Raw genomic sequence first — 22313 nt, 5'->3', positions numbered from 1 at the left:
TATTGACAACAAAATAATATAAAGTTAGTAAATATGGCAAAACAAAAACTACTTATTATCTTTCAGTATTTATCTACGTTCTTACAGTTTTCACGGCCGTTATCCTGATCGCCGTACTTTTACATTCATATACACTACACTTACTTTTTAGTATACTGCTCAGATTTGTAACTGATGTAATTGTTGTTTTTAGTTTCATTAGAGTTTATTTCAATTTGTTGACCCTAAAAAGTTCAAGTCTAATTCGACACGGTATGTATATGATTGTTTTATGCAGAAGTATTTGCCAATTTAAATTGTTTATGGCTTTTTAAAAAGAAAACAAAGTATTTTACATGTTAATGCCTCGTTACTCTTTATTTCACAAACATGTGCCAAGAAACCATTATGAATAGATTTGTTTAATTACAAAAAATATACAAACACAGAAATATTGCAATTTGAAAGGTAACAAAGCTTCAAGAAATAAAACATTAAAGAATCATTTGAAAAAAAGATACTTAAAATTAAAAGTAGGCTGGAAGAACTGATTTTCATAAAAGACAAAAACAATGAGAATCTAACAACGGATTACAATGCAGTTATGACCAGTCACCAAAACCATAAACAACCATACCACAGATTTCATATTTATACCAGACATAAACAGTTCAACAAGGCTACCAGGAATTACAAACAATTCAAGCAAAAAGTGGCAAATTAGGTAATTGCATTGAATGCATTACTGAATGTCATGTGCACATTTAGCATTGTATAAAAAATAGATCTCTGGTGAATTACAGCAGTTGAGGCTAACAAACTGTTTAGGCTGAGTCCTACACTGTAAGAAGTGTAATGAAAAAGACCTGAGTAGTATTGGCAATGATCCCTACACCAGACAGAGGGACAAGCCATTCTGCAGTTTCAAGAACATGAAACATATCATTCAAGAGAAAGTTTAAGGACGTCATCTTTGGTCTGGAATGCTTCCCCCATCTGACGTTAAAGCCCCGTTCAGACCTGCTTCTAACATCCGACCTAAGAGACTCGATCACAAGGGGACAGCTCCAAGTACGTCTGTTCGCACCTGGTGTTTCAATGTGTCGTAGATACGTCTCCTGTGACTGTTTGTGATCGAATGTCACTTCCCTGCTCAGTATGCAAATAAACCTGAACATGATCTTTTTGTGGGGACAGAACTATATTTTTAGCTGGCGAGTTTGCATATGTGTCTGTTGTCATGCAAGTGAGAGCAGAATCAAGAAGGGATGAGTCAATCAATGTGTCTCTTCCATGGAATACGATTTTACAAAACCAATTTAAAAATCATTACATCACGCCTGTGCAATTGGTGCGTTCACATCTCTACTTGTCCACTTGTGATCATTTCACTCAGGGCGGATGTTCACACAAGGTCTGAAGAGTGTTTTGGAGATAACACAATGGTTACTGTACATAAGGTTCCTCCTGGTTTATCAGCTCCAGGTGCGATCATACTTCGTCCATCCTGGAGGGGGAGCCAGGTAGATTCTCCTTCCTCTTGAGATGAAACTGACGACTCCTCTGTAACCTGTTCTTGGGACTCCAGACTTCAAGTCATCCATAATGCCCAGGTTTTTGGCCAGCATTTTAAAACTGTCCTTGCTCGAGTATTGAAGGCGGAAGGGCCCAGGTACTTTTAGCTGCCCCTGCTTTACATCTTCATATGTAACCAAAGGAGCACTGTAAACTTCCTTTTCTAAATTGTTTCTGTACGTCTCCTCCTTCAAGTAGCTTAGGTCTAACTTTGTGAAAGGCACAAATTCGGCATTCAGTTTAATGTAGCGCAGGTACTTGTCGTAAAACTGACCCAGACTCACACCTTGGCGGCCAAACGTTAAAGTCCGTGAGACTTCAGGGCGGATACAGGCACGGTCGCGGCGCTGCTCTGGCTGACGCATCCAGTCGTCCCAGAATGAAGCAGGCCATTTGGGCTCCAGCTCCTCCCACACCTCCCTGGCGAGCATCCAACCCAGACCAGGGAAGAAGTCCGTCCGGTAGAGCAGATCAGCCTTCCCAGGATCCACGTAGCCGTCCCTGCCATTGTCATTCCAGGCGGACACACACCACAGACTGGGATCGGATTTCAAAAGTGGCAGCAGGGAGCGGAAGTACTCGAAGAAGTCTGGTGCCACCTAGAGTAGCAGATGAATAATTCAGTTTGTGTGACACATGAAACATTACAAATCAATTGTTATTAGCTGGAAAATATGGAACATATTCAAAGAGTATCTAATCATTTATTAAATAATACACTTTTTAACGAGAGCAATTTCATAGTGGTTGCCAATACGATTACCTCCAAATCATCCTCTACAATCACAACAGAGGAATGAGACAGGGTCTTGAACACTTGGTTGAGAGCCCAGTGGTAATGCCTGGAGATTTTGTAGTAACCCTGAAACTTCTTGTGCTCTGGCCGCACAGCGACGTCAGACAAGTCCGGCTGTTTTAGATGAGTCACCTTATCTCCGTAAGAGCGAATCACTTCAGCAGTCTCAGCGTGTCCACAGTCTTGACTCACTATGATTGGGTAAAGCTCTGCTGAGGGACGGTGCTGCAGGAGTTTGTCCAAGCAGCGTCTCACAGTGACCCTGTTACAAGCAATAACCAGGATAGGAATGACGGGCTCAGGTGCAGGTGCGGCTATGACCTTCTGTTTGTTTCTGTTCGACGGATCCCACAGTGACTTGTGACTCTTGATCTGGATCAGGATTTTCTTCTGCAGATCGAGCTCTGCCTCGAACACGTCGGCCATTCGGAGCACATCTCCCATGACATCATTCATAGGGATTTGATCCACTTCCCCCTTCTCTAGGCTAGGCACGCTCGACGGCCCGGGTGTGGGCCTGCCCCGCAGCAGAAGCACCAGTATGGCATTCCAGGTGATAAACACGCACATACCACATAGTATGAGGGAGCCTTTTTTGCGGAACATGGTCCAGGAACTCGAAGAGTAGGAGGGGGGGTAAGGGGGGACGGGTTTGAATAGAGAGAGGGTTTGTCACAGACAAAAGGAATGGGATATGGGCGGGGCAGCCAGTGTTTCATCACAAGTACATGATCAGAGACGTGGAGTCACACCTCGACGGTTGGTGAAGTTGTGCAGACACAGTACAGTGTCAGTGAATGTGAAGCTTGATGAAGTACAATGAGGAGCAGGATTCATCTTGGAGGGAAGCTGTGATTCAGGCAGATCCTCAACTTTCGATATCTTCCATCTGAAATAATAAGGACATGATGCATGAGAAACTTTGTCTCTTTCATATTAAAGCAGAAATCAAATGTTAGAGTGTTGGTTAAACAAAACAAAGGCGTGTGAAGATTTCTGCTTAAAAACAACCAAAACTATTCAAACCGTTTTAAACTATTTAAACTAATTAGTGAACTGAGCGCTATATCATTTAGATAAGGGGTCTTAAAAGTGAGGCAGTGCCACCCTCCCTCAGACAAAGCTTGGAAGAAAGGAACCTCTCTCGGCCCACTTAAGTTTACTTTTACTGAATTTCATGATAATATTATTTGATCCCAAAGACTGGAAGTGGGCCATAAAGCAATATCAGCAAATATCAGAATATAATTTTCCATCATGGCAATATAATAGAAGTCCATTATATATATATATATATCGATTAAAACTAGAGCCTTCAGCAAACATCTTTAATCTCCAAATAAAAAATAAAGTGACATATATCGTGATTATTACCGATATCAGCTAATGTTAATTTCTTTTATCTTGTCACTTAACCATTGAGCAAGGTCAACTTCATATTGATTTTGACAGCACCAAATATAAAGAAAGGATCTGAGGTATTCATAGATTTCTGACTCTGGGAAAGCCAAACTAAAAACAGGATACTACTGTTACAGTCTCTTTCTACAACTATCTCTATTTCTAAATCACACACATTTGTGTTTCTAAACTTTTCATATTAGGGAAGGCCGTTATTGATAAAGCACAGAGGTAGGTTCAGGAGGCCGTACAGGACAAACAACACAGAGACTAAATCAACATGCACAATTTAAAACCTGTAGTTTTTTAAATAGCTTAATAAAATAGGTTAAAACAGGCACCATATATCTCTGGATGTCTAAAATACTAAAATAATATTTTGTTCTTCTACATTCGCTGAGCTTGAAATCCCTCAAACTGACCAAATGACTGATCATGACGATAATCAGCTGATTAATCAGTCATATAAAATAATAAACACCACCTTAAATCAATAATTCTGACAGTCAGGAAGTTGACATAACACGTGAGCATAGAGCTGGAGCCCCTGTGAATGAGCCTCTGAAGTGATGACTCAGCTCCAGAGTCCGGGTCGAGTCCCTCGGATCACCTGTGGCTGCTTCGGTCAAACCAACATTTATTCTGACTTTCACATGAATGTGGAGCGATGACAGTGGATCCTGAGTGCAGAGCAGGCGGCGGCCCAGCGGGGTTTAACCACGGAGGTGAAGGAGCTCTTACCGGAGACTGGGTGAGATTCTTACGGTCGCTCCGGGGACACTTTCCGTCCTGTGGATACTTCCCGAGCCGCCGTCCGTCGATGACAACCGGCCAAAGTTGAGCGGCACAGACCGAGGCCGCGGGCAGAGCCGGTGTGGAACTGTCCCCCGGTAGTTTTCCACCGACTTGGGGGGAACTTACCAGCCCGGGTAGTTTCTCTCGTTTCTGGCAAAGCTGCGGGAGGAAGAGGAGGAGGAGGTGGAGGAGGAAGAGGAGAAGGAGGTGAAGGGGTAAAAGTAACACGACGACTTCCTGGTTAGAGGCGGTGAGCGGAAGTCCCGCCCTAGCTGTCACCTTGAGATATCACGTGCTCCTTGGAAGAAAACATTGAATAAAATATAATATAATAAAATGTAATAAAATAAAATTTAATAAAATAAAATTTAATACAATAAATTAAATAAAAATAAATAAAATAAATAAAATAAATAAAATAAATAAAATAAATAAAAACGTGGTTTCTCCCTCAATTGGAATGACCAACCAACCAAACAAAAAACAAAGACACAAACACCAAGTAATAGGGAATATCTTTTATTATCTTTCACATGTACAGAAAACCATTTTTACAGTTTCCAAAGTGACATTTTCATGAAAAACAGGGTCTTGTACCAAACAAAGAAAGAAGAGGGTAAGCTCAAGAATAAATTAACCTGCCTTATGTAATTACCCAACAGGTGGCCTGAATAACATCTGAAACAGCTTAATGAAAAATAAATACCCTGTAAACAACCAGTGGTTTTCTTTGATCACTGGGTTGAAGTCCAGATGTTGAGTTCTGTGAAGTACAAATCAATAAATAAGGGTTCAAAGTGTGTTTTGGTGCTGAGGCCTTGGACACCCCCCCTCAGTCGGGTCTGTCCTCTGTGACCCTCTGTCCACAGTTGTTCTCTGGGGAGGTGAGAGATGTGGAGCTGAGGATCTGTCCATTTTCCTGAAGGATGAAATGATGTCAGTCACCAACATAGTGTACACCACGTGTTGTATCACACAGTTAAGATGACCCTCACCTGCAGGTCGTCGTCGTTGAGGCTCTTCTCCTCCTGTGGACTCAGTGTTGCATCATCAGACCTCGTCCCCACCTGCAGCCTCACACACATGAAGTGGGACAGCAGATCAGTCAGAGACACGCGGGGACTCTTTAGACCCGTCCGCACCAGAGACAACTGTCCTGCATTTAAACACGGGGACGTTATGGAAACTTTCCAAACTGCAGCCGGCCACTCGCTGCTTCCCTTCAGAGGTATAAAGTTACAGACGTGTGCAGCATATGTTTCGCATTGGATCACGTGGATCATCCTGGAGCATGTATCTACCACAGGCAGGTTCGGTCTCAGTTTGCGGGTCAGCGAACGCACCAGCGCGCTGTGGACACCGGGCGCCGAGCGGGAGCGTTCTGGATCATATGATTTATTAATCTCGCTGAAATCTTTTCCTCTCAACACTTTACCGTCCGCCTGCGGGGACGCACACGACACACTCAGCCTCCCTCCGACCGCCGCGAGCGCTCCCACCTCCCACGCCGAGGGACGGTTGGGCCGGTTGCGCTCAGCCGGCGGGTCGCGTCGCGCTCCGGCGGCCAGTCCGAGGCTGTAGCCGGCGGACGCAGGCCGCTTGGTCGGCGGGTTCCTGGCCCAGATATTCCCTCTACACCGGAGGACAGCGGACAGGGCAGAGGCGGAGGGTGTGGAGGCCATGGTGGTCGATAACATCCACTGGGTTTGCCCACTTTCTCAATCAGCCTCTTTCAACCCGATCGGCCATATTACCTAAAGGTTAATTTGCGCAAGAAGGGGAGGGGGGGGGGGGGGGGGGGGGGGGACTCCAAACCGACCATATTTGCCTCGATGGATCCGAAGGAGCACAGGGGGTGTGTCTTTATGGGACAAGTAATAATATCATGTAAATACACGTTTTTTAACAGCAAAATCTAATTATAACAAGTAAAAGTACTCTTACGCCCTTCTGAGTGTTATACTGTTGTATGTAAGTGGTGATATAATTATCGATGCCGCTAACCAGCATCTTAATGTTTAAGTTAGTCACAGCAATGGATTTAGTTTGAATCCCTTCATATTGTGGAATAGATAAAACTATAATAATGCAACTTTGATTATATGTGAGTGTAAATTGCTTTGGTATTTGCACTTTTTTATTTCCATTAGGGCCACTTTCTCCTTCTGCTCCAACACAATCCAGAAGCCATTTTTTTTACTTCTTGACATTCCTCTTCAGATTTATACATTCGAACAACATTCAATTCAGTGCAGTTTTATTTGTAAAGTGCCCAATCACAGCATAGCATCTTGAGGCACTTCATAAAGTAAGACTGAGACCTGATAACATTGTAGAGAAACCCAACAGTTCCCATTTAGACGACCTAGAAGAGAAATAACTTCAGGAAGACACCCCCTGGGATCAGACTCAATTATGTTCCTTGTCGGGTTTGTGAAGAAACATGGTGGACCTGTGGCCCTGATTCAGTGAAGCATCTGGTCTCAGATGGGCATCTCAGAAAAAGTTTCTATCTCATCCATCTTTCTTCACTGGGACATAGTATGGACGCATATCTTTATCCCCTCCACACAGGGGTACCCCAAGGCTTGATGCTATCCAATACTTCCTTGTGTCCAGTTGTCTAAAAACCATGTTTTTTTTGCATCACTGCTTTGCAGACGACACCCAGCTGTACAATTCCCACCAGACAACCCTAAGGGAATTGAACCGTCAACTAAAACTCGCAAAGACTGATCATATTTGTTTGCTCATTGCTTTCAGACCAGGGGCGTCTTTCTCTATCCTCGTGAGCACCTCGTCTCCTAACGCCTCAAAACCCCTAACAAGCACTTATTGTGCATCAAGCTTACCTGATCTCCAAAGACTTGTGTTATTGAACAGATTTCTCACGTATAATTACTTCAAGGTCTCATATTGTACTCAGACTTTAGTGTTGTTTCGCAGTTGTACATCCGATTGAAAATGAATTAGCCTGCAATGTGTTATACAAGATATTCCTTTTGATAAGCATCTTACTTTTTCTGTATGTCACTAAGCAACGTTTGACCCTGTCTGTTTGAAAGTGACTTCTGTCCATGACCGACAACAGAGAGTCTGAATTAGCATATTTCATCTCAGGGCCAGAGAGAAAAACAGTGTCAGGGGTAAAGACGGTTGTGTCGTCAAACAGGTTCCCCGGCCTCAAAGCAGAGAGTCACAACAACAGAATCACAAACAGGAGCGACGCAGTATTCAAGCCTCCCTGTTAACTCGTCTGTTTGCACCACTAGAGGGTATCGGGTGTCTGAAGGAGCCATGCAGGCAGACACTCATGAAAATGGACAAGATGTTCCCACTATAGTGAAATCAGGAATAAACAAAGAACTCAGATCAGTTAGGAAGCAAGCTGACCAGTGTTTAATTTCCAAATTACATTTTCAATAAACCCAGATTCTTTTAGAGATAGAAGTGTCGTCTTGTGCTTTGGAAATACTGAGCAATGAGGTTCCAGTGTCTCAACACGAGGATCTGATCTTGAACAAAGTCAATTCTTAGAAAGGTAAAGAGAAAATATATTAAATATACACATCACCTATATGCGTATGTACAATGAGACACAATAAACCTGTGTCTGAGCTCAGCCTGGTGCAATAGAAAGATACTTAAGACTTCGTGATCAGAGTTTAGTGCATTTCAACATTTACAGCTTATCATCATTATGAGCAGTTTCCTTACACACAGGGTATTTCACAGTAAATCACAAACATGATCCCAAAAGAACACAAAGGTAAAAACAAATATGTGAGTTTCCCCTGTTTCCTTCATGTGCATCTTAAAGCTGTTTAATAAAACGTTGCTGTCCTTGTTTTCCTTCATCTCTTCTCCTCACAAGTCCCAGTGCTTAGATTTTCCATCTCCATTTCCCACCAAGCGCAAACAATGGAGGCAAGTATATCTGAGAGTCCCACGTGTGTGTGTGAGACATTCAATTCCTCCTCATGAGTCTTATCTCTACAACACATTGTCCCTGTCCCTTCAGGGTCTAGGGAATCCACTTCCTGGTGTACTGGTTGACGAACTATTGTGTGGATGAACGGGGAACCGGTGAAAGTCCATGTTCGGTACGATCACAAAGGCCAGGATCCCCACCAGCATGAGCGACGCAGTGATGATGATGATGGTCGCCACCACGGCGTAGTAACACCGGTCCGAGCGGAACAACCTGCGCAGGCGACCTCTCACCCTGCTCGGAGGCCGACCTACATCCACCACAGTGGCTTGCACCATACTCTGCTCCATTGCATTGAGTTCGAGGTCCCCGCCAGCTGTCACCTGCTCGTCCTGACTCTTCATAGGCAGAGTCAGGGCTGTAGGCTTGGTGGGGCTGGTGGGAGGAGGGTTCTTCAGGACCAGTTTTCCCTTGTTGCGCTTGAAGCGGATGGACAGCATCCTCTGCATGTCCGCTGGGAGTTTGCCGATGATGTCCTCATTGTTGCCCAGGCGTGGCAGGTCCTTGCCATGTGGGATGTCGGTCAGCTCGCGACACACGGGGCACGACAGAGTCTTGAGCTCAGTGGAGGTCACGTTGATGCGAGCGAGGCACTCCAGACAGAAGGTGTGCCCGCACACCAGCAGCTTTGGGGTCTTGAAGACGTTGTCGTAGGAGCAGAAGCAAATGGCGCACTCGGTGTCCTCCACGTCATTTTCAGGGGGCTTCACCTTCCTGCGGTCGCTCTCCCGATCTTTCCTGTCTCGTCTCCGGGCCTCCTCGCTCCTTCCACGCTGTCGCCCCTCTCTTTGGGGCCTGTCTCTTTCTCTCCTCCTCCCTCGTTCGCCCCTCTCTGAGTCGATACTCCTGGATCGTCGAGGTTTTGGTGTCTTCTCCTTCTTCAACTGGTTGTCCTTGCTGCTCACCTCCTGGCCCAGTTTGGGCTTGACGTTGGGGGCCAGTTGGGGTCCCTGGCTCTGGCTGCGGCTCTCCCTGTTATCGCTCATGTTGGAGGGATGAAGTTAGAGGTAGGATGACGGCTGGAATCGGATTCCCAGTTTCCCAACAGGAGCTGTGGAGAGGAACATCTTGGATGAGTTCATTTCTTCGCAGAAACTTAATGAGGAATTTATCCGCACGGGGAAAAAGTGCTGTTTCATGATGATGAAGCAACAAGGCCAAACCTCTTGCTATCTAAAAATACATCTCTATTGTATCAAAATACTGTTTGTTTAATGGGCCTGAACACATCTGTTCTGGGAAGTGCAGAACTGAAAGAGCTTCAGATTTTAATATTATGTCATGAGGATGTAAAGATCCTGCTAATTGTGGTCGAAACATTTAAAACTGAACGAAGGCTGACGGCTTCACGGCTTCATTGTTTTGAAACGTCACAGCAAACATTGCATTGTACTCGTTGATAGTTAGTCATTAACCTTGGGTGTAAAAACCCGGGGGAGACTTCCAATTCCCATTTCAGCAAAAAAATCTAGTTTGACATTTGCCAGAAGTTTAGTGAAAAGTGTTTAAAGTGTCTGATATTTTAGGTTTGAGGCCCAGCTTGTGTTTAAAACAAGTTCCATTCTAGGTTTTAGACAAACACTTGAACACGAAACATATTAGTTAGAATTTGCAAACACTCACCTGCTGAGGTAGATAAATGTCAGGTCACGTTGCCAGAGATGATCCGACAAGTAAAATAATCCTTTTGTGCGTCAGTGCAGCAGTAAAAACCTGAACATGCCCAAAATTCATTACTAAAATATAAAGAGAAATAAAAATACAATGAAGAAAAGCTCTCTCGTGAACTTCTGGTCTCTGTGCACTCCCTGTTACTCTGTTGGCTTGTTTTCTTCTCATGACTTAACAGCACCGCCTCGTCTCAAACCCTCCTCCTCACTGCCTCTGGCCCAACCAGTCAAACCAGCTGGACCAGCTGTTGTAGCCTGTGGTTTTCTCTTTGGGATATGTAGAATATCAGGTCATTGACTTACAGTTGATAAATCTCCCACTGAAGCAAAATTAAGCTGACAACCATTATAAAAAAAAAATTCTCCATTGGACTCGATGTCATTCTCTTTTGCATATCTCATGTTTTACTTCCTGTTTTTCATACTCAGATCTGATGAGTGCAGCCTCCTGACATGAGATACACGTCCAAGTGCCTGTCAGGGAAATTTCCACTGTTCCTGCATTAAAAGATGACAGGTACAGCTCTGTCAACACTGCACTTATCAGCGCCTCATACCTGGCATACCTCCACCCTGTCACTCTGGAGGGTTTACCGTCCAAACCGGACCGACGACACAGCTCAACCTCTCCTCGCTGCACTGTTCCAGTGACCTTACCTTTCATTAGAAGCCTTTTTTCGAATACACCCACCTCATGACAACACATTTAAATATGTGACACTGAGTTTCAACAGTTTTGTTTTCTCAGACAGTTCCTTCTGAAACAAAGCGATGACGCGTCTCTCCTATAAAACTATGCTGCCCCACGAAGGCCCCTGAAATGTTCTAAGTAGAGTGGATCATTTTGCCACAACCCAAAAAGTTCCCTTCAATTCAATCAAGCTGCAAATTTCCCACACTCATAGATAGCAGTTCCCTTAATGAGCCTGATCATGCCATTGAAAGAAAGCATTCAGAAAACTTCCATGGGTTCTTCTCATTCGGGGCGGCTCAGGGGGCAGAGCGGTCGTCCTCTAACCAGGGGGTAAATGCTAGAAAAGCGCTGTTTGAATACAGGCAATTTTCCATTCCCTGACCCATAATGCACCACCGTGTTTCATGATAATCCATCAAGTAGATTTCTCTGAACCAGACAAACTGACTAAAAGACGCCTGAAAACAGAAGCTTCTTGTCAGATGAACACTGGTTTTATTATAAAGTAGCACAACTTCAAGAAGGTGATTCTGTAAAACTTTTTCCAACTTTCCAAGCTGACAGTTAGTCCATATGTACAACTTAAACCACAAGGACAACAACTCCACAGGAGGCTTCATAAACATGGCGTCTTAATACAACTAGTTGATATATGGTGAACACGAGTGCGATGACAAAAGCAGGTCATAAAACTTTATTGCTGTAGCAAAGTGAAAATAAACAAGATGAGAAACCTCACACGTGGGTGAACCTCATAATTTGGAAATGACCCGGTTTGAGTTTGGGGGAGACGTCGTGGTAATGGTCCATACAGTTGAACAGTCAACAAAGCCTCAGGTTTGTTAATGAGTCCACGGTGGGTCGGCACTGCAGGCGTTACAGGAAGCTCACATCCAAGTGCATTAATGTTTCTTTGTTGCAGCCCCGCTGACGTCGAAAGTTTATGATTAAACCCGTCGCTGAGTTAGTGACCTACTTTTCACTTCATCTCTCCGCTCCATGTGGCCTGTGCTGAATGCTGTTACTGATTGAGCACTGTCCGAAATTTCCCACACTCATAGATAGCAGTTCCCTTAATGAGCCTGATCATGCCATTGAAAGAAAGCATTCAAAAACTTCCATGGGTTCTTCTCATTCGGGTCGGCTGAGGGGGTAGAGCGGTCGTCCTCTAACCAGGTGGTAGATGCTAGAAAAGCGCTGTTTAAACACAGACCATTTTCCATTCCCTGACCCATAATGCATCCTTCCCCCAATTAGTTTTTTCAAACCCCCCAAAAAACAACTAAAAGACGGCTGAAAACAGAAGCCCCTTGTCAGATGAACACTGGTTTTATTATAAAGTAGCACAACTTCAAGAAGGTGATTCTGTAAAACATTTTCCAAAACTGACAGTCCATATGTACAACTTAAACCAGCAGGACAATAACTCCCCCTGAAGCTGTTTAGTCATTGCGTCTAAATACAACTTGTTAAACAGGGACTTGAGAGGAGAGACTAAAACCAGAATAACCCAAGTGGCTCCTTGATATATGGTGAACAGGAGTGCGATGCCGGCAGGACAAAAACAGGTCGTAAAACGTTATTGATCTTGAAAAATAGTGGGGAGGGAATGTGCCCCTGTGTTTTCTATTTGTCCCGTCTGTCCTCGGAGTGTTTGTCTCCTTCAGCCCAACTCCTCTTTTGCTTTCCCCTGCTTACGGGGCATCTTCTTGCTGCTGCTGTCCTCCAGCTCTTTGCTCTTGTAGTAGTGGGGAGCGACTTCAAGCAGCCATGCGCTGTCAATCTCGATCACCTGCGAAGGAGGAAGAGAGAATATGCACTGTGATAGTAAAATGAGACGGAAACAGTTAAATATTGTACAGTTAAATAAAGGAAGTGGGGCGAACTTAAATAAGTTCGCCCCACTTCCTCATCAATGTGCAGAGTCATGCCCCGCTAACAGATGCTCGGTGGAATCCCTCAGAGGGAGGTGTGACTGTTTACACTATAAACAGAGGCTGTTTTCTGTGTTTCATGAGAACAAGTGTCTGAAAAGCTTCAAAGGACCTGTCTCATGAACTCCTTGGTGGTGAAGACCAGCTCGTGGTATATGAGCCAGCGGGGCAGCTCCTCGAACAGCGAGCTGTTGGGGTGGGTGTAGACCGTCTGCTGGTGCTTCACCGTCTTGTAGCCGCCTTTGCTCAGTCTCGACGTGTGATAGAAATATCCTGCAGTCACTGCCTGGGTAGAGGATACGGGGGGGGCAACAGAGGTGTTTGGTCAACATGATAACCACTGGGTCCTCCAGTCACAACAACAACACAAGATGAACTAGAATGGGGCTCAGGAGAGAGACCATACCTCCACAAGGATAAACGGCCCTCTTACATTAAATCAAGCTGCACCAAATCTCAGGTCTATAAACATGTTATTGTTCTTATCAAGATCCATGAATTTTACGTCACGATCAAACGCTTATGACAAAGAGCTGTAACTAAGGCTTGATCATTTTCAGGTTAACCATAAACTTACTAACATCAGAATCAGGTTTATTGGCCAAGTAAGTTTGCACAAACAGGGAATTTGACTCGGTAAAGTGGCTCTCAGTTGCTTACAAAGAATACACATCACAAAACAAACATAACAAAACAAAACAAAACAAAACAAAACAATACAAAACAAAACAAACAGTACAAACAGTACGAACAGTGAGACGGTCTAAGAAAAGAAGTGCAGGTGTGTAACTTACAATTATACAGTGAGGGTGAAATAAGTAAACATAATTAAATATAATTATAATATATATTATATATAATTGAATATAATATCGGGAGTAAAATTATATTATAATAACCGCTAATAATGAGTAGTTATTATAAAGGTCCAGAGTTATTGCACAGTGCCACAATGGGTTGGCTGTTCAGAAGTGAGACGGCAAGAAACTGTTTTTGTGTCTGGTGGTTTTGGTGAAAAATACGATATGTCTGTGAAAGATTAATATTTTTACTGATATAACCTAATATCTTGTGATAGGATTTTAATATCGGGTCTATATATATAACAAATGCAGGATTTTTGGACACATGCAAAAGGCAGCTTGTGTTGAAAGAAGGTGTGACCCAGCTACTTAAAGGAACGCCCTTCTTCTTATCTCCAGTTGTGTGCTCACAACACACAGTAGAGCCTGATATGAGGGTATTCACAGAGCCTCTGTTCAGAGACCTACACTGTTCCTCCTGGAGTTTCAGAACAATGTTCTTTTTTTTAAAAGCCTAGTATTTCGTCAAACTGGTGTTCTTGAGCAAACACAGGGCCCGTATCTCAGAGTGACCTTTCCCGTCAAGACGTCTTTAATTTATCTCAGGTATTGAAACTGAGCATATTTGGGTCACTGAAGTAAAACATGTGGTGACTGTCTCCACAGCACTCACCTTGCGAATGGGCACACTGTCTTCCGGGGAGGAGACCACCTCCACCTCAATGCGATCCATCAGACCCTCCAGCTGCTCCCTGACATCCCGGGCTCGTCTCATGGAGCGGAACTGGATAAAGTTCTCGTAGCACCACTGTGTGGAGAAGCCGCTCTCCATCCACTGAGGGAGAAAGACATCGTGTCTGCAGTTAGCACATAGCCACACCGGGGTCATACTGTTATCAGGAAGGGAAATATCGAAGGGCTTTTTAGTTTAATGCTGCAAATAAGTGGCTCCGAAATTCAGGATCTGGATTCTACAAGGAGTCGCAAAAATCTTTTGAGATTCTGTGTTATTAATTATAGGAGAGGAAAAATGAAAGAAAAAAACAACAGGGTTTGCATTAGTACTCTCTAGGGAAATTGTGTGGTTTTCCTTTTGCCATTTAAGAGGAAGAGATGCAAATCATGAACACTAGTAGTCAACTGGAGACTACATCAACATTTCAAATTCAGTATTGAGATCGACTCAAATTCTAATTAGGTGGACAAAAATATAAAAACACACAATCACACAGTATAAGCTTCGTCATTCAGTTTGATTGGTATTGACTGCTGTCATGCAGCTGCATTGGTACCTGTGTGTAGACGTTGAGCAGCACCAGGTGGTCTCCCCCCGGCACCACGAAGTTCATCCTGGCGTTGTCGGCGTGCACCATCTTGTCTTTGGGCCGGTAGAAAATAGAGTTGTTCACCGACAGCATGGCGGCTATTGTCAACACTTCCTCTGAACACTTGTACCTGGAGAGAGGCGAAGAAGAAAACATGAAAAAGAGAAAGGAACAATAATTGTTCCCTCTTTACTGATGCAAGTTTTTCTTATTTGTTCAAACAGACACTTTTCCAGTTTCAGACAAAGTGAACCATCCACATCCAGATACATAACTTTCTGTATCCTTTACATTATTGAACCATCAGTATCAGAGTAAAGGTTCAAACAAGATAAAGCCTGTTAACATTACCCCTCTATGACTTGCTTGAATTATAAATAATTTTTCAGGAAAAACGATTAATTATAAATTCACATTTAAATATTCTCCTGCCCTGTTTTATAAACTTATAAATCTTCCTCTGAGCACATTGGGCGGGCTGATGGCTTCACTGCTGCAGTAACTTCCATGACCTCAAATTCCAGCTGCGTAATCATGTGTAAGGAAACCGATGTAAAACATTTAATGCTTCAGTATTCAAGTAGGAAATGCTTCCCGTTAAATAAACATATAGAATCAGACTGAGGACTTACTGCTCGGACGCCAGGATCATCTTGCTCAACATGGGGTCCACGGGTAACTCAGCCATCCTGCGACCCAGCTGACAGAACAGAACAAACATTACTTATTCATTCATTCATCCTCACATCCTCCATAATCACTGACCGACAGGACAAGCTCTGTCTGTTTCATGTATCAACACTTAGAATTGTGCTCGTGAGCGACCCCAGGAATCAGGAATGTTCACTATGTGCAGAGTGAAGATGGACACATACAACACACGTCAAAACAAAGGATAAACATCTCCTTTCTGTGTTTGAACTGAAGACGACTGTTGCAGGATTGAATGTGGGAAGGAGATAAAGTGGTAATATTTAACTAATTACTTGTTTATTATGTGTGATGGAACAATTATGATGTTATGATGTTTATGTGTTTTCCCTCATTTTTATGGACTCGAAACTCTGGAGTAGAGTGGATGACACGTGTAAACAACAACAATGGTGCCTTTTCAAACTAAAATGTATTTAATATTAAATAAATAGAGGCCATGAGTTTGTACCTTGGTGAGCTCTCCCAGGTGGTTGAGTGCTCCCAGAGCGTAGAGCTGCTCCAGGGCCAAGACCAGAGTTTCATGAGGAGGTGGGTCCATGAAGTCAAAGTGAATGAGGTCATTGATGCCTGGGAACAAAACAGAATTAGCTCATTGCACATTCAGCAAATCGTGCTCAGCTCCAACTTGATGACCAAGTTTATGAAATGTCTTGATTTAGAAAATTACTCATGAGCGTGTTGTCTTCTCACCCAGACTCTTCAGCAGAAGGACTACGTTTCCCAGGTTGGTTCTCTGGATCTCAGGCACAGTCGACTCCTCCATTTCATGTTTAAAGGCCCATGCTGTGTAAAGCCTGAAACATTTCCCAGCAGCCACTCTGCCAGCACGGCCTGCTCTCTGGTTGGCTGAAGCCTGAGAAGGAAACAAAACACACAACATGAGGAACATTTAAAAAACAACACAGACTCTCAAAACACAAAACTTGTAGGAAACATTCTTCTGGAAACATGCAGTCACTACACTACCTGCTTATAAATTACTAAGTAACACTGTGAGCAGTTACCCGTGAGCAGGGCGTGACAATGAGCGACTCCATGCCAGTGCGGGCATTGTAACTCTTCTGCTTGCAAAAACCAGGATCTATGACGTAGATGATGCCATCTATGGTCAAGGAGGTTTCTGCTATGTTGGTAGCCACCACCACCTTGGATGATGGGAAAAGATGACACAGCACCAAGAGATTAAATTAGTTAACGTTTGGAAAAACAAAACAGGGTACAGATTAAAATCAGGATGAGGAAAAATAACTAGACAGAAACACCAAAACAAGGATTTTACAAAGAAAAATAATGTAAAAACTAGGACATAAAGTATCTACAAATCTAATTGTACTACAGCAGCCTCTGCTGGTGAATAATAGCAAGGGCATGTAGTCTGGGAAAGAATGAGAAGGATTTTGTCCATAACGTTTGAGGAAAAGAGACTGACTCACAAATTGATTTACATCAATGTCTTACTGCAGAGAAATTAGACATTGACTCACCTTCCGGGCCCCAGGTGGAGTGGGGCTGAAGATCTTTGCCTGCATGTCAGACGGCAGGTTGGCGTAGATGGGAAGTACCAGCAGCTCAGCTATCTTAGATCCCAGCCGCCTGCATCTCTCCTGGAGCAGCTCGCAACACGTTTCAATCTCCTCCTGCCAAACACACACGAGTGGCAAAGAGGTTAAAGAGCCGATAAACAATCAAAGATAAATAATAAAGGAAGAATGATTTATATAGGCAATACTTGTCCAGTGAGGAAGACCAGAACGTCTCCAGGAGACTGGGTGACGTGGATCTGTAGCACTGACACCACACATGCTTCCAGGTAGTCGGCCTCTGGAGCCTGAGCAACACAACAAACAGAAACTTACAGAAACAGTCTGCTTGCTTCTTTGGTATTTATCAAAGACAGGCTGACTCTCACAAACACTCAATAACATTTTAAAGCAGATCTTATCACTGCTACAGAAAATTCAATGTAGAAACGGTCTGGCTATCCTGAGAAATGACCCGGATAGAAGTGAAAAATAAAGTTGTTTGGAAGTCTTCTTTCATGTTCACTCTTCAAGCTTAAAAATTATCAAAAAACCATAGCTTTATAGGTTAATAAAAAAAAAAATCATACTTTAGTGTAGAAGATATCTACGGGGAACCTCCTGCCTGGGATCCTGAAGACAGGTGCGTCGTCGAAGAAGCAGGAGAAGCGCTCGGTGTCCAGAGTGGCGCTGGCCACCAGCACCTTCAGGTCGGGTCTGAACCTGGCGATGTCTTTGATCAGACCGAACAGGATGTCTGTGTGGAGAGTCCGCTCGTGGGCCTCATCTATGATGACCACACTGATGAGAGACAGATAATATAAAAAGATTAATACAACCCACGCAAATCATCATGTGGCTGATTTGTGTGATGCCGATATGACTCTCTTGTTTGCATCACCTGTAGCTGGCCAGGTCGGGCTCGGTGAGAAACTCTCGGAGCAGCATGCCGTCGGTCATGTACTTGAGCACCGTTCTCTCTGATGTGCAGTCTTCAAAACGAATACTGTAACCCACCTGCATCGAGCAAATAAGTTCATATGAAGAAACACATTTAATCGTTAGGAAAATGTTGTCAATAATACTCTACACCCTAGGAAAAAGCATAAATACTGACTCACAAACATATGAACTACCGTATGAGCCATTACTTAGATATTGCATATATTCCTGTAGCGTCCTCTAGAAATAATAAAAACGAGTTTTTGCTCAGCTCACCTCATTCCCAAGTTTGACTCCCATTTCCTGTGCGACTCGGGCTGCAACTGACATGGCTGCCACTCTGCGAGGCTGCGTGCATCCGATCTTCATGCCTCCTTCACTGTAGCCCTGAGGGAGGAACCACGGGTCATTTTCATTGGTTACCACTTAACTTCATTTGTTTTCATGCTCAAACAACCCAAATTTAAGTTTGATGAGAACATTTGTGTCTCAGTAAATTTAAGCTGTGTAGACGAGTGACAGTTTAAAAGTAGATTACAACAAGTTTAAAATGCAAGTGTTTTTAGCTATGATAAGAGTCTGTGCTCACAGTTTCCAAGAGATACTGTGGGATCTGGGTGGTTTTTCCGGAGCCCGTCTCCCCTTCAATGACCAGGATCTGGTGCTGTTGGATGGCGGATAGCAGGTCCTCTCTGTAGGCGAAGATGGGAAGGCTGCGTCGGACCTCCTGCATGGACTGTTTCTTCTGCTCAGCCTGGGACAGAGACGGTTCCTCCTGATCCTGCAGTCGACAAGGTTAGAAGTAAGAACGACCTCAGCTTCCTTAGATTTTCTTGTATACTGCAAAATGATTATCGACTGAGAAGGAGGTCCAGCCTGCTGAAAGAAATCTTGGTGCTTTATTTCCTAGTCATTTAGGTTTTTAGCAGCATACCACTATCGCAACAGCCGTAAATCTCCAGGTCAACTCCAGACTGAAAACAATGTCTTAGCTTCTTTACAGAGTTGACTTGATCTCTCACAGATTACTTCATGGCTCTTCATGGCCTCCCTGTTTTTACATCTTAGTAACACGTGAGCTGGTACATACGAGACCTCCAGTCCCAGTGGAGACCCATTTGAAAACTAAAAAGGGGACGGTTTGAAAGCAGAAGATTAAGCCCACCTTATCCGCCAGAGTTCCCTTCATGGTAATTGCAGTGCTGACGAAGTCGATCATCTCCTCCTCCTCCAGGATCAGCTGGTATTTGTCCTGCTCATGCCTCATCCCTAGCTCTCGTTCCTTCTTTGCCCCGAAGCTGAGAGAGGCCGTCTTCAGCCTCTCCTCCTCCCAGCGGCCTTGCTCCCCTCCCAGCTCCATGGCAGATTCCTCCAGCACCAGGTCCCTCTGAGGCACCTCCTGGTCAGTGGGGAAAGGGAGAGGGATGGACAGAGGGGGAGAAACAAACCATTTAACCTATGTTCACAGATGACCGTCTCTGCGCAGTGTGTCAGTAACTGCATCTCTTGTTCCTACCTTGCTTCTCTTTTCTTCCGGCATGTAGTATCTGTTCTTCCTCTCCTCGCTTTCCTTGGCACCGGCCCTTTTGTAATCTTTAGCCAGGTCTCGAAGGGTGCGTTTGTATTCCAACTCCTTTTTCTCCCTCTGAGTCAGCTCGTCGGTAGAGAACAGGTACTCGTCGTCAATGATCTCGGCCTCCAGGTCCTCCAGCTTCTCTGACTCTCTCTTCTTTAGATACTCCCAGCGAGACTGCTTCCTCAACTCTGGCAACTAGGGATGGAGAGAGAACGAAAATAAAACTTTATTACACAGTTAAAACTATATTGTATAATTTGTACCTTCTTTATTCCCTGTAATAGGTAGGAACACAACATAAATCACCACAAGCAGAAACTCTGAGCACTGACCATTTGATTTTGATCCTCTTCAGCCATCTTCAGCCTCTTCTGAGCTTCCTCGTAAGCCTGGAGGACAAACACACAAATAAGAAGTTATTTATCTGAGGTATGGAGGGTCATCTTTCAAATCTGATTGAATTATGTTTGTCATTCCCTTGTCTCCAACCTTTTTGTCAGTTCTCTCCGCTATATTGCGGGTCTTGTCTTTGTCTTTCAGCCTCACTCGCTGGGCAAATGCATCTCTCTCTTCAATGTCATGCACTCGCTCTCGTTCTTCCTTCTCCCATTCTTCCTCCTCCTCTTCTACTTCTTTCTGGACCGACTGGCCTGCATTACCCCTGAGGACGGAAAAAGAAACTGCATCAAACTGCTGCATCTTCACAAATCTAGAGCTTTTTAAGTCAGATAAACTACAACCAAAACTAGAGATCCCTTCAGGATAAATTAGAAAATGTTGAAATAACAATTCAGTTGTAATTTTTTATCCTAGACTTCATATCCTACTATCAACAGTATATATTAACATGAAAATAAAAAATGTTTGGATTACCCTTTAGGTGCTTCCTCCTCACTGGACGACTCACTCTCTTTCTTCTTTCTGATGTGCTTCCTCTTGTTTCCTCTGTCCTTACTTTTCTTTTTCCCTTTTTGTTTCTCCACCACAGTTTCTTCACCACTTTCACTGTCTTCCAGTAACGTGTATGTGCGATTCTTCCTGTCCATTTCAATGCATTGCCGTTCTATCTCCCGGGCGGGCTTCTCAACAACTTGCTTGCGAGGAATCTGTTAAAACAGGGCCCCAAAAAAATTGTTAAGATTCATTCCCACCAAAACTTCTCAGAAAAAAATTTGCAAAAAATATATTCTAACATTTGAAGCATTTAAAGATAATGTAAATAAGTTAATATCAACATCTCACACGGTATAAAAATACAATTTTAGCACTGTACCTTGTCGAAGAGCTCTCGCGCAAAGGCAGTCACACTCGGGTCGATATCGATCGTGCCCGTCTGCTCGAGGCGAGCCACGAAGTCGTCTGCATTCATTGCTTTCCGTGCGGTGCCAATCATGAACTGGGACACGTATCTGTCACTCAACCCCAGGATGTCATGGAGGCGGTCATTGACCCATTGCTCCAGATTAGCCATGATGCCTGTTGAAGGAGCACAACACAAGAACACACGTCGTCAATAAGCCACATGTAGGTGTGTGCCACCAATAAACCACTGGTTACAACCAAACAACCAAGGGTGATTCATTACAATCATGTTGGTGAAGCTCAACAAGCAAAAAAAGGACATTTAATAAACTATGCTACCCCCAATTAATAACATTATAAGTGATTATAACAATTAAAGTTAAATTGCATGAGAAACTTGAAACGTTGGTTCCATTGGTTTCTCGTGTGACCAATAACACCTACACGGGGTGATGAATATAGAAGCACACGTGTATGTTTGATGACATGTCGCTGAATTCCAGTTGTCAGATCTCTTTATATCTACATACTTCGGGGTCTGTGTTTACTTCACCCACTGAATCGTTAACTTTTGCCCGGATAGATATTTCTCATGCCGTGTATAAAACACGCGGATCCGCTTTGATTTAACACAAAAGATCGAATAACGTGTTTCACTTACCGCTTTTCAAACGCACTCTGTTGTTGTGGTGGAAGTAGCAGCAGGTTGTGAGCTAGCTAGTTCAGCTAACTACGGCTACATATGAGGAGCTCGTTTCAGTCGCAGTTACCGATGATAAAAAGCACACGTAAAAGACACGTACGTCGCTCCACTGTCAAGTAATGTGTTTATTTGAGGCTTTAAAAACAACACATGTTTTGCTAACGCAGTTTGAAGGCGGCGAAGTTGAAACCGGAAACGCGTTGTGTAAAAGTACCGAAGAAGAACAGAGCTGCATCAGGAACTTTTGCAGCGCCCCCTGCCTCCTGCGGCCACCGGAGGAACTACAACTAATATCTAGCTCTTTCAAATTACAACAGAAACAGAAAAATAACAACAGTCACATAACAACAACATTAGTGCTAGAAAATATGGGATTATGACTGTTTTTTGGTATCAGTTGTCCCACTAAATTATAACATTGTAAGGTGCATGTTGGGTCTCTTTAATAATCTCACAATAATAATGAATGGCTCCAAAAAGTTAGTATATTTCGGAGACTGATATCGATGAGTGTGTGACATTTGTTGCAGCCTGATTGAGTTTAAAGGGGATTATTGGGTCTTGGAGATACTATACTGGGAATCCTTCTAGGT

General features: G+C 43.6%; 4 protein-coding genes across 4 annotated transcripts; all 4 read right to left on the bottom strand.

Moving 5' to 3' along the window:
- Positions 1–338: 338 nt before the first annotated feature.
- On the bottom strand, positions 339–4771 carry mgat1a (alpha-1,3-mannosyl-glycoprotein 2-beta-N-acetylglucosaminyltransferase a). The gene is made up of 3 exons (XM_062398723.1): positions 4493–4771; positions 2318–3239; positions 339–2153 (listed from the first exon to the last, which is right to left on the bottom strand). Exons 2-3 carry the CDS (start codon positions 2954–2956, stop codon positions 1455–1457), a joined length of 1338 nt encoding a protein of 445 aa, XP_062254707.1. The 5' UTR covers positions 2957–3239; positions 4493–4771; the 3' UTR covers positions 339–1454.
- A 278-nt stretch (positions 4772–5049) lies between these two features.
- Positions 5050–6310, bottom strand: LOC133964561 (uncharacterized). Its single transcript, XM_062398725.1, has 2 exons — positions 5542–6310; positions 5050–5465 (listed from the first exon to the last, which is right to left on the bottom strand). Exons 1-2 carry the CDS (start codon positions 6241–6243, stop codon positions 5379–5381), a joined length of 789 nt encoding a protein of 262 aa, XP_062254709.1. The 5' UTR covers positions 6244–6310; the 3' UTR covers positions 5050–5378.
- Positions 6311–8197: 1887 nt separating this feature from the next.
- Positions 8198–10523, bottom strand: rnf183 (ring finger protein 183). The gene is made up of 2 exons (XM_062398724.1): positions 10161–10523; positions 8198–9588 (listed from the first exon to the last, which is right to left on the bottom strand). The coding sequence occupies exon 2, from the start codon at positions 9521–9523 to the stop codon at positions 8564–8566; it is 960 nt and encodes a 319-aa protein (XP_062254708.1). The 5' UTR covers positions 9524–9588; positions 10161–10523; the 3' UTR covers positions 8198–8563.
- Positions 10524–11580: 1057 nt separating this feature from the next.
- Positions 11581–21907, bottom strand: dhx16 (DEAH (Asp-Glu-Ala-His) box polypeptide 16). Its single transcript, XM_062399380.1, has 21 exons — positions 21679–21907; positions 20989–21191; positions 20589–20821; positions 20205–20376; positions 20048–20104; positions 19656–19910; positions 19305–19538; positions 18729–18920; positions 18416–18526; positions 18099–18214; positions 17788–17998; positions 17407–17505; positions 17162–17314; positions 16682–16822; positions 16368–16530; positions 16126–16244; positions 15596–15663; positions 14931–15093; positions 14312–14473; positions 12948–13121; positions 11581–12693 (listed from the first exon to the last, which is right to left on the bottom strand). Exons 2-21 carry the CDS (start codon positions 21184–21186, stop codon positions 12565–12567), a joined length of 3150 nt encoding a protein of 1049 aa, XP_062255364.1. The 5' UTR covers positions 21187–21191; positions 21679–21907; the 3' UTR covers positions 11581–12564.
- Between the last annotated feature and the right edge of the window lie 406 nt (positions 21908–22313).

The sequence above is a fragment of the Platichthys flesus genome, chromosome 11, assembly GCF_949316205.1.
Source record: "Platichthys flesus chromosome 11, fPlaFle2.1, whole genome shotgun sequence".
NCBI lineage: Eukaryota > Metazoa > Chordata > Actinopteri > Pleuronectiformes > Pleuronectidae > Platichthys > Platichthys flesus.
Note: the sequence above shows the minus strand (reverse complement) of the source record. Positions and strands in the feature narration are given on the sequence as shown.

Excerpts from the sequence above, each read along its gene's own strand:
- mgat1a (XM_062398723.1), bottom strand. The coding sequence starts at position 2,956 with ATGTTCCGCAAAAAAGGCTCCCTCATACTATGTGGTATGTGCGTGTTT. Across the intron at positions 2,154-2,317 it reads TTGTAGAGGATGATTTGGAG|GTGGCACCAGACTTCTTCGA; the intron begins GTAATCGTATTG and ends CTGCTACTCTAG.
- LOC133964561 (XM_062398725.1), bottom strand. The coding sequence starts at position 6,243 with ATGTTATCGACCACCATGGCCTCCACACCCTCCGCCTCTGCCCTGTCC. Across the intron at positions 5,466-5,541 it reads TCAACGACGACGACCTGCAG|GAAAATGGACAGATCCTCAG; the intron begins GTGAGGGTCATC and ends TTCATCCTTCAG.
- rnf183 (XM_062398724.1), bottom strand. The coding sequence starts at position 9,523 with ATGAGCGATAACAGGGAGAGCCGCAGCCAGAGCCAGGGACCCCAACTG.
- dhx16 (XM_062399380.1), bottom strand. The coding sequence starts at position 21,186 with ATGGCTAATCTGGAGCAATGGGTCAATGACCGCCTCCATGACATCCTG. Across the intron at positions 18,215-18,415 it reads GAGTCAAACTTGGGAATGAG|GTGGGTTACAGTATTCGTTT; the intron begins GTGAGCTGAGCA and ends TGCTCGATGCAG. Across the intron at positions 15,094-15,595 it reads ATGATCCTGGCGTCCGAGCA|GTACAAGTGTTCAGAGGAAG; the intron begins GTAAGTCCTCAG and ends GCCTCTCTCCAG.